The following is an 11,186-nucleotide window of genomic DNA, read 5'->3' as shown; positions in this document are numbered from 1 at the left end:
TTTCACGAAAAATACCCGATTTCGAGTATTCTCTCCGACCTGTGCAATACATTCTCCAACTCCTTAGGTGTATTTTCTAAAAATTGAGATATTTTTGAAGACAGAATACTAACTGCTGTACCTGTATCTATCAAGAATCTACAAATGACACCATTGATTTTCACTTCGGCAAAGAGACATGATAATGCTCTTCAACTGTATAGTTGGTCTAGAATTATCTAGCAATTGGGTCTGGATTGATCTTTCGGCCCCAAGAACAACCCCGTCTAGTTTAACGAATTGTTTTTTTTTTCTGAAATTTGTTTTCTTGTTTTTTCAGGGCTATCGAAAAAAGTGACCCTTATTCCTACAATTGAAGCATTCAATTTCACAAAGATTTCCATAAGACCCTGGACCTATGCCACGAAAAAGTCCTTTAATCCTACAATTGAAGCATTCAATTTCACGAAGATTTCCATAAGAACCTGAACCTCTGCCACGAAAAAGTCCGCGCTCCCTCCCTCTTACTGAAAATTGGCTATAATTGGATTCAATTGAGCTTTAAAAATTCTCATGTTTTCAACCATAAATTGACTCTTAATTTGAAAATTTCTCCAAACACCCTTGCATCGTTTGAAGTAATTTATTAATATCTTGTTTGTTGTCGTTTGACATATTTTTTTTTTCTTTTGTTTTAGAAGAAACTGATCTAACACCTGTTTTTTCATATTTGTTTGTTTACTACGGAAACTCGCATTTATTTTGAAAGTTAGAAATGTTATATGAAAAAGGTCTTTCTATCTTGTTGGATATTTTAATGATGAAGTGAAATAATTTTCTTAAGTATCACGATAAAGAAAAGGAACAATTGATATTTCTGTAAACAAAATGGATTTATAAATTTATGAAGGTCAACATGTGCTTTCCTGTTTTATTTGTGTCCTCCCTCTGTTAAATAAATTTTTTTGACCCCCCCCCTTCCCTTTCCAAAGCCAACACACTGAAAGTACAACTTGAATTCGTTAATATTTGTACAGGTAAAGTATTTGGTTACAAAAACTTCCGTCGTCTCCACTTAAAAGCTTTCATGAATTATTCTTATCATGATATGATATACAAATTGAAGAGGTAGCGTAGCCTCAAATATGTTCAAATCATGACCCTTGCTGGTAGTGTTGGATCACAGCAGTAGATCAAACTTATGCAAGGAAGAAATATTAGGATATTAAAAAAAATATATCAGGATATGAAAGCCGAAATTAGAAATAATATATATAGAAATGTTTCATCGGGATATACAGATACAAATGACTGTTCAAAGAATCTGCCTGAAGGCTGGGCAAGGCAATGGAGAATAGACGTCAAAAGAGCTTTTGTATTTAAATTTTTCAATCTGATTTCAGCGATGTTCGCAGCTAGGTTAAGGACTTCCATAATGTAGAGCTCATGAATATCACGTGACTTAGCTCCGCCCATTTTCATAATTATTCATGAGAAAACTTTATTTAGTGTTTTACTTTTATACATTCATTTATCTGTACTTTAAAAAAATATTTTACACGTTTTTTGATAAATGCCTTTTGTTTGTTTCGTTTTGGTCGCTAAATTAGCACTATGAACGTGTTTTCTATGAAATTCCTAAATGTCGTTTGGAGTGATCTACGTCGCCTCGGCGCTTTCACCGTCTCGTCAACAGTGGCTGCAGGTGCGTGGGAAAATGTTGTCTCTTCCGATTTTATAACGAAATCGTTGCATGGCTTGATGATGGATGCCAAGTATTTGCTGGACAGAGTTTTATCGTAAGTTTACACTTTATTCTAAACTGTTTATCCGTGATTAAATGCGTAATCTAATGGAAATTCGCTGACTTGTTTCAGCTACACCACGTGGGTTTTCATCTTTTTGGCGATTTTTCTTTTTTTAAAAACAAATTGTGTGATTTCTTTTACACGTAGTAGTCTAATTGCATACACTGTGTTTTTTTGCTTATGCATAAAAAATATGCAGTCGATTAATACCCCGAATACTCGAGGAAAAGTTTCAAAATTTACACGGGGGCCCCGAAAGGGAAGTCAATGTAATTTCTGATCTGTCATCTGATATATCAGTCTGTACAACATAATTGTTGCATTAATTGATTCAACTGCCTTGATGATGCATTAGTTTTACACACTTGGTGCACAATGCAACTCTAAACAATAAAAATTAACATCCAGTGACAAGTTCCGACTCAAAACTTTGTAGTTAGAATAATCTAACTGTGTCTCAGTACAAGCCCTCACCACAACCGGGTCCGTAGGACAATATCATTTTAACGATAGAACATTCTATCTAAAAACTTTGTAGTCTTGTTTCCTGCTATCAGCCTGGGAAAAAATAGGGTAGAGAAGAAAATAAGTTTACTTTTCATTTAATTTTTTTTCTCCAACCGTACCTCTTTGGATATGAACCAAAACCAAAGTCAAAATAAAAAAAAAAAACCATAGGTCAATATTTTATCTTCTAAAATGAAAGTCCATGTTTAGCTGCAGAACTGTAGCTCGCTGCATACAGTAAGAAAATTTGGAGAGATAAAGCAGAGAGCTACAGATCCAAGCGTTGTAAAAACCTTCGATTTACTCCGACGATTTTTTGTCACTACTTAAGGTATTTATTTCGTGTAGTTTAAGCTTTCTATGGCTTTTAGAATAGTAACCTATAAATAATTCACATATTTAACCCGTATATTTGATACTTTGTCTACTTCTTAACGGTCTGTATTGGACTTTATAATGTCGGTTTAAAAGAGTTCCAATTCGATATCTGTAACCACAAACAGCCATTTGTTAGCGGTGAGAGGTAAGTAAATCATGTAAATGATCAGAAATTGAAGTTGAATGTACGATTAATTATTAAATACCATTTAAAATTATTTTTAAAACTGGGGAAAGTATAAAATGCATGAAAAAATACCCATAGTGAGCGACAAAAATTGTCGGCGTAAATCCAATATTTTTACAACGCTTGGATATGTAGCTCTCTGCTTTATCTGTCCAAATTTTCTCAAGCAGAGAGCTACAGTTCTGCAGCTAGTCAAGGCTCTGACAAATCCCATTTCCCGACACATGGAGCTAGTGAATTTTTGAGGCAGGCAAGTGATTTTTTTATAAAATGGACTAACTAAAGGATTGTTTACAGGACAGTTTGAATTATAAGTGTGAAAATCACACAGTCTTGCACATCAGCATTTTTTAATGAAAGGCTAGCTATAAAGGTTTTTTCTAAATCCTTATGATGGCACATGATTATCAAATTCACTGTCAAAGAAAATCATAAATAATGCTGAAATGCTGATTTTATCAAATATTTTAACCAAGTACATGATGTATTAATGTAAATTATACACACCTAGGGCACAGTTTGCAAAGCAGACACCCCCCCCCCCCATCTCCATACACACACACAAACACAAGAAAAATCTCATCCATCAGATATTATTTGTTACATAGTTTGTAACTGAGTTAAAGATGATAATTAATTAGTAAATAAGGCCATAATAAAAATATTCCTAGATTCTCATCACCGCCCGCCCTGATTTTAAACCCCCGCCTCGATTTTTTTTATTTCTGTTTTTCTTCTTTGTAATTCTGATTGGGATCGGTATTCATCTATCATTCTACTTTCGTTTTAAATCCCGTGAATGTCAACATGATTTGGACAGCTGAAAAGATGGTAATTGCTGTAATACACGCGTACGTATTTTAAACAAGGGTCATTGGTTGAAAAGATTGGTGATGATGTGAAGTAAGAGATAATGGAACCTTTACCATGTCTTTTATTCTGGTATTGTAGATAAAATATCACCGATTGACTAGGTCAATAAAAAATCTGCAAAATTGAAAAATATAAGATAAAAGCCGCCCGCCCCGATTTTTAAAAAAAATTTGGATGAGAATCTAGCAATTTATTTATTATTACCTTATGCTAAAAGTAGCCAGGCGAAAAAAACATTTTAATTAATTTTTTTATGCAAACATTTATTAAATCGATCACTGTGTTTCGAGTTCCCTTGCTCCATGTCAGGCAATATTTTAATCCCTTGATTTTCTATTTCAACATTTATAATTCGCAACTGAACTATCAGTGCGTCACAAAAAATCAATCATTAAAAAGATTTAAACAAAATCCTAATTTGTTAAAAACGCGGAAAAACTTTCTTTGACTGTCAATTGTGAAAATTAAATATTTTTCAGAGTATAGCCTTATATAATTTATATTGACTGCTTCTCCAAACAAAAAATATAAAGACTAACTTTTCTAAGCCTAACAAAACAGATAGTTAAATTGCTCTCTTTTATAATAAATGCATCTCTTGTCAATTATGTGATGAATTAGTTTTAAAAATGTATTTTATAAGTAAGCTGAAATAAAAAGTTTTACAACTTTATTTAAACTTTATACATTAATTTGTTAAATAAATAAGTTTAATGCATAAATACAAAAACTGTAATTCGATCCTCCTTTCAGTTTTTTAAATGTAGTATGAAGTTATTTCAATGTGATTTATATACATATATTGAATATACATGTATATTTTCAAATGTAAAGAAATCAAATGAAAAAAAAAGTAATTTGAGAACAATGTACCCAAAAAAGGGTTGACATGCAAAATGTGCTTTTCAAAGCATTCGCTTCCATTTCTGAGTTCAATTTTTTTTTTATCAACTTGATTTCATTATTAAACATCAAGACTGCCCATTTAAAGATCAGGTACCGGTAATGAAATACCGATATGTCTAAAAGTGATAAATATTCCAGTGAACCAGAAGTTTTTCTGCAATTTTAATGAGCGACGCTGTTCCCTTGTCTTTGTTTTCCATTAGTTCTCTTTGTTTTTTTTATGATGGCTGTTTGTAGTTTAGCCAATGCTGCATCATAGGAATTTCTAAAAAATGAGTCATTTGTATTTTTCAGAATCCGACGGTACTTTAAAAACTCTTTGAATGTTGGATCATCACATGGCAGGAGTGCTGTAACCATGGAGACAGTTGATTCTGTATCTAGTAATGTATGAAAAAACAAATTATTAAGTAAGATTATTCTAATTGAATTAAAAGAAGATAAAATGATAGAATTATAGCTTGTATTTTATAAATGAAGTGTGTGAAATTACCACTGAAATTTACCTTTTACTTCTGTGAAGAGTTTTCTTTTGCAAGTCTTTTTTGTGCACGATTTGTCTGAAATATTGTACACACTCACATGTTATTATATATATAAACTTATAATTGGTATTATTGCGGGCAACGTTAAAATGACTAAACTTATTCTAATACTTCCAAACAGGAATATTTTGTACTCCAGCGGATGTCCTCATCTTACCTGCCGTGGAATTCTTGATTGTTTTTTCAAGACCGGATGTGTTTCCTACAGTGAGAAATCCACCTTGATGACTCTCTACAAATAAGTAAGCTTTCATTAGGTTTTAGCTGAGCATGTGAGCTTTTGTGATCAAAAAGTGTCCGGCATCTGTCCGCCATTTCTTGAAACTTTTCACATTTCCAACTTCTCAAAAATTATTTGGTTAATTTCAACTGAACTTGACCTGAAGCATCCTTGGGTGAAGAGGATAATGGCATGACCTGACACCCCTTAGAATGGACTAGCCATTCCAAATTTAAGGCAATGCTTTGGAAAAATTGTCTCTGGAAAGCTAGTTTAATTAATGTTTAATGAACAATGAAGAAGTTAAAATATTCAAACCCAAGAGATTCATTGAAATTGAATACATAACAGATGTGTAGGTATTCAGGTTAATCAGTACATGTATATTTACTCAGATAGTACTTTCGGCATGAAAAGATGGAATGTGTCCGAATTTATTATTTTGAATTTTGTTGAAAGTTATCACCCTCTGACTTAAATAATAAAATCCAAAAAAAAAAAACAATGTTAACAAAACTTTAATCTATGGTAAATAGAAAGTCATTTTCAATATTTATTCAATATACTTCCAAGGGGTAGAGTGGGTCCAAAATACTTTATGTAGGAATATATATTAAGTAAGAGTTCTTCGGTCCAAGTTTGTTAAAATCTTGAGCTCCAGAGAAAGGAGGGGCCACAATACCCTGTTCATGACACAAAAGAACAATGAAGCTATAAATATTTTAGGGAGTTATTTTCTAGTAGTTTAAATTTATTTTTATTCAAATGATACAAATGATACAAATCCTACAAATATACATCGACCATTGCTTCCAAACTTTTCAATTACAAAAACACTTTACATGGCCTGGATATCGACTATCTGAAAAATAATCCCCTTTCGTGTTCATGTTCTTCTTTGCCCTATAACTATAGTCCTGCTGGACACGTTATTACAGGTGACGTAAAAATAGTTCGTAATGAGGACCTTAGATCACTTATTTTAAAAGGTCCTAAATTTAGGGAACCCCGATCCTTCAACTGGCGTCGGAATTTCATAAATATTATGGATTCTATTGAAAATTACGCCAGACGATGGGCTAGATATGAAAAAGAAGACATTGACACCTTGTCAGAATGGATTAAATGTATCAGATCCATGTTATAGTCACGTATTAAAAGATTGAGGGGCAAAGTGAAAACCATCTATCCTTCTGTGTTCAATAAACCAGAAGTGAAAAAAGAATTAGATAGAATACACGATCAGTACGTACTGGTTCCTGCCGACAAAGCAGGTAACAACATTGTCTTCGTTTGTAAAGCTCATTATATAAATTGCATTCTAGAAGAACTTGGATTTAATTCTACAAGTGGTAATCCTACTTATACATATTCTTCTCTATCTAAGGAAGAAATTCTTCAGAATCACCTGTCAGTTTTGAATACTTTTAATATTCCACAGAGCCAAAATGAATTTGAACTACCTTATATATATATTGGATTCCGAAACTTCATAAGAGTCCTTACAAACAAAGATACATTGCAGGTTCCAGTAAATGTTCAACCAAGCCTCTTTCGTTACTTCTCACTAAAATATTGACACTAGTGAAAGAAAAACTTCAAGAGTACTGTACAACTATATATTCAAGAAGTGGTGTAAATCAGATGTGGATATTTAAAAATTCTAAAGAACTTTTGGACAATTTGAAATCACAAGACTTTACAAAAATCAACAGCATAAAAACTTACGACTTTTCAACTTTATACACAACAATTCCCCACGACAAATTAAAATCCAGGCTTTTTGATATCATTGACAACTGCTTCTTCAACAAAAATGGAACTCGTAAGTTTACTTACCTCGTCATTGGTCATTTGAAAAATTATTTTGTTAAAACAGATTCTGATTGCACACATAAGTACTCTGAAGTTGACATCAAGAAGATGCTTGAGTTTCTGATTGACAATATCTATGTGGTTTTTGGAGACCAGGTATTCCAACAATCTATTGGAATTCCCATGGGTACAAATTGCGCTCCGTTATTAGCAGACTTATTTTTATATTCATATGAAGCAGAATTTATGCAAAATCTTTTACGTGAAAAGAAGAAAACACTTGCTGTGGCCTTCAACTCGACATTTAGATATATCGACGACGTATTGTCAATTAATAATGATAATTTCCATTCATACGTCGACACGATATATCCTGGTGAGCTTGAGATAAAAGATACCACAGAGTCCGACACTTCTGCTTCATACTTGGATATTTTACTTGAAAAAGACACTAATGGTAATCTAACAACCAAGCTATATGATAAACGTGATGACTTTAACTTTTCTATCGTCAACTTCCCTTACTTATGCAGCAATATACCTTCATCACCTGCATACGGAGTATTTATATCTCAGTTGATTCGATATGCAAGAGCATGCTCTGTGTATGAACAGTTTCTTAAACGAGGTAAATTATTGACAAGCAAGTTGTTGAAACAAGAATATCAACAGTCTCGTTTAAAGTCATCATTTCGTAAATTCTATGGTCGATACAATGACCTTGTCAGCAAATACAATTTATCATTGAATGAAATGCTGAATGACGTTTTTCATACCAATTGTTAGTCCATTATTTATACACTGAATTGACCACGGATTTTTTCCGTTATATCCTGATTATGACAACGAGCACACGGCGGGTGTGACCGGTCGGCAGGGGATGCTCACTCCTCCATGGCACCTGATCCCACCTCTGATGTTTCGAAGGTCCGTGTTTGCTCTGCACTTATTTTGTATATTGTTTAGTGGACGGTGAGATTGAATACTGTTCGTTATTTCCATATCCTTCTGTTCCCGTTCAAGACATTGGTCATGCGGTGAGTTTCAGGGTCTCTAATATTTTCATACTTTATTTCGATTCTGATGTTTACATCAAAGGTTTTGAGCATATAAAAAACAGCACTGTCATCAAATTAATTTGTTAATGAGGAAATATAATTATATACCTGCATTAAATACTTCAAAAGTCATTTAAAACTAAGGGTCATAAACCCTCTGCTCACTCATTTAAAAGTGTTCTTGAACTTTTATGATTTTCCAAAACAATTATATGCTGAATAAAATACGAACAATTTTTAAAGCATGGCTTGCTGGGCAAAATTTGACAAATAAGGCACTTAAACTTGACAAAGAACCACGTACTCTAACTCTTGATTCCCGCCTACATTTTACACCCTTTAAATTCTATTTTAACGGCAATTTGGCCATTAAATCTTGGTTTAGTACAAAAAACAGATCTATGGTAATTGATTAATCATTTTAATTCCAGCTCTAGATAGTAAATGTTCATTAATTTCAGCTCTCAAAAAGGGGGGTAGACGATATTTTCTAGTGAAATCGAACTTTCAAGAATCACTTTATTTTGAAGAAATCTTAAATATGATTCAATGTATTTCATATCTTTTCTTATGCTGTACACAAATAAATAAAACATATATAAATTATTAAGATACAATTATTTAGTTGTAAATAGCTTTAGAATTTGTGAAAAATCAGCATTTTTTCGTTTTTTGTCTATAACCATATGTTCCCCCCCGTGAAACACAAAAAGCTTTGGCATATATTTGTAAAATAACAGTCTATACTACCTGTAAAAAGGAATTTTTGTTTTATTTTGGGGGGGGGGGGGGAAAGATATTTTATAAATATTTTCCTTCTTTCATTGATTTCTATAGTGAAATACTCAAGTTTTATCATAATTATAGAGTTATCTTTCTTTGGTATCCCAAAAAAGTAACGTTTTATGAAAATTCATATAAATATCTATAAAAATTCTGAAAATCATTCAAATATGTTAACTTTTGAAAATTGACTTAGAGCTCGGCGGGAGAATAATACTATCGTTCGTGGTTCTTTGTAAAAGAATACTAGACATTTGTGTCATTAAGAGTTGTCTCTCTTATCAGAGATTCAATGTACCTTAATTTACTTTTGGCAGCCTATCAATAAAATAAAGCTAACAGGCTCCGGTTCATTTGCATACGGATTCCCAAAACGTACCGTTCACAAAACGAACCGTTCCGTTCAAGAAACGAAAGGCACCATTCAAAAAGAGTACCGTTCCGTGCATCAAGCGAACCGTTCCGTGCTAAAAGCGTACCGAACCTTTCACAAAACGAACCGTTCCATGCACAAAACATACCGAACCGTACTGTTTGAGTGGTGTAGTACCACGGTTTAGGGTCTGTGTATATATTGTGACAATAACCTCACACCTTTGTTATGGAAAACTGATGAATCTCTAATAATAGAGAATATAAGTCTATTGGAATCGTAAAGCACAATTAGTTTTATAAGGGAAAACTGCATGAACTCACTTTACAATTTGAATTTTTAAATTTTTGTTTTAATTTTAGAAGACTGAAAGGTACTGTGTGTATTGCATGGAGACAATTAAAGGAGGAAATCTCCGGAGGCACATAATCAGAAAACATAAAAGTGAGAATGATGTTAAGGTAATAATGCAGATTTAAAGAAAAGAACAGAAATAGTTTTTTGTTTTAAAATAAGAGATTGATTGATTGATATATATTCTTTCACGTCCCTTTCAAAAAAATTTACTCATATGGAGACGTCACCACCACAGGGGCCTGTAACATACTGTATTTGATTTTACGTAATTACTATTTTTATACAAAAAGAGAAAGGGAAACAACGTCAACCCGAATTTACACAGGATCAATCTCGAAAATGATTCGTGTTTTCAATAAAATACCTTGCAGTTAGTGAAATAAAGCCCGAGATCACTCAGCAATAATCACTCTTTAATAAAAATATCGTTGCGGTCATTAAAGGATCGTGTAAGTCATGTTTTGCAGATCCGATAACCTGTCATGCAGTCAATGTAGTTTAAGTCGTCCACCAAAGTCGGTAAATATTGCTTCCAAGAACCAACGCGAGATTTGATTGGTCAATAGTACTTTTCTAGAATAAATCTGACCAATCAGGCTCCGCCTTTTACTTATCATGGGATTTTCCAAAATGTCGTCTGTTCTAGGCTTGGGGCCTTGTTGTGAACGAAAAAAGACACCGTATTTATACAAATAGGAGAGGTTATACATTTAACTGCAATTGACAAAAGAAAAAAAAATGATTTTCGTTAACGCATGATCTTTAGTTTGTGTTTTCCATCTCCGGAAAGACTTAAAAACTGGAGAAAATGTATGAAATTTACCTCGTTTTAGTGGACGACTTAAAGTACATCGACACGCACAACTGAATATCAAGTTAGTATTTCCCAACTTAAACGCTATATAAATAGATAAGGTTTCTGTTTTATTAAAAAATGTTTATTGTAGTATGATTCTAGTTAAAATTTAATTTGCTGCATTGTTTATTTGATGGAATACGAAATATTTCCGAGATCGACCCTGTGTAAATTCGGGCTGACGTTGTTTCCCTTTCTCTTTTTGTATATATATAGTAATTACGTAAAATCAAAAAACAGTATGTTACCGGCCCCTGTGGAGTTTTATGAATGTGTCGTTGAGTTCTCATATTAATTGAAAATATTACCGTAGCAATACTAAAGAGTTTCGTTGAGTTTTGGCTAGATGCAGATGATGTAAGAGTGTGAACCCATGGCTCAAATTAATTGTAAATTTCACCCTAGCTACACTGAGGAATTTCATTGAGTTTCACGGACTTTTGTGAACCCATGGCTCAAATTAATTGTAAATATTACCCTAGTGACACTGAGTAGTTCCGTTGAGTTCCACGGACTTTTGGCTGAATCACGATGAGGTATT

General features: G+C 33.0%; 1 protein-coding gene across 2 annotated transcripts; it reads left to right on the top strand.

Moving 5' to 3' along the window:
- Nucleotides 1-1,452: 1,452 nt before the first annotated feature.
- LOC134252461 (uncharacterized) lies at nt 1,453-5,444 on the top strand. Of its 2 annotated transcripts, none has more exons than XM_062734948.1 (3): nt 1,453-1,778; nt 4,933-5,026; nt 5,305-5,444. In XM_062734948.1, exons 1-3 carry the CDS (start codon nt 1,594-1,596, stop codon nt 5,356-5,358), a joined length of 333 nt encoding a protein of 110 aa, XP_062590932.1. In that variant the 5' UTR covers nt 1,453-1,593; the 3' UTR covers nt 5,359-5,444. The 2 variants fall into 2 exon arrangements, with proteins under 2 accessions (XP_062590932.1, XP_062590933.1); XM_062734949.1 differs by having other exon boundaries at nt 1,455-1,778; nt 5,323-5,444.
- Nucleotides 5,445-11,186: the final 5,742 nt, after the last annotated feature.

Source organism: Saccostrea cucullata, unplaced genomic scaffold (genome assembly GCF_032062105.1).
Source record: "Saccostrea cucullata isolate Sc308-1 unplaced genomic scaffold, CSIRO_AGI_Scuc_v1 ctg1746, whole genome shotgun sequence".
NCBI lineage: Eukaryota > Metazoa > Mollusca > Bivalvia > Ostreida > Ostreidae > Saccostrea > Saccostrea cuccullata.
Note: the sequence above shows the minus strand (reverse complement) of the source record. Positions and strands in the feature narration are given on the sequence as shown.

What these genes read in the sequence shown, in the direction of transcription:
- LOC134252461 (XM_062734948.1), top strand. Translation starts at nt 1,594, where the DNA reads ATGAACGTGTTTTCTATGAAATTCCTAAATGTCGTTTGGAGTGATCTA. An exon ending in TTGCTGGACAGAGTTTTATC is followed by an intron (nt 1,779 to 4,932) that starts GTAAGTTTACAC and finishes TGTATTTTTCAG; the next exon opens with AATCCGACGGTACTTTAAAA. An exon ending in TTGATTCTGTATCTAGTAAT is followed by an intron (nt 5,027 to 5,304) that starts GTATGAAAAAAC and finishes ACTTCCAAACAG; the next exon opens with GAATATTTTGTACTCCAGCG.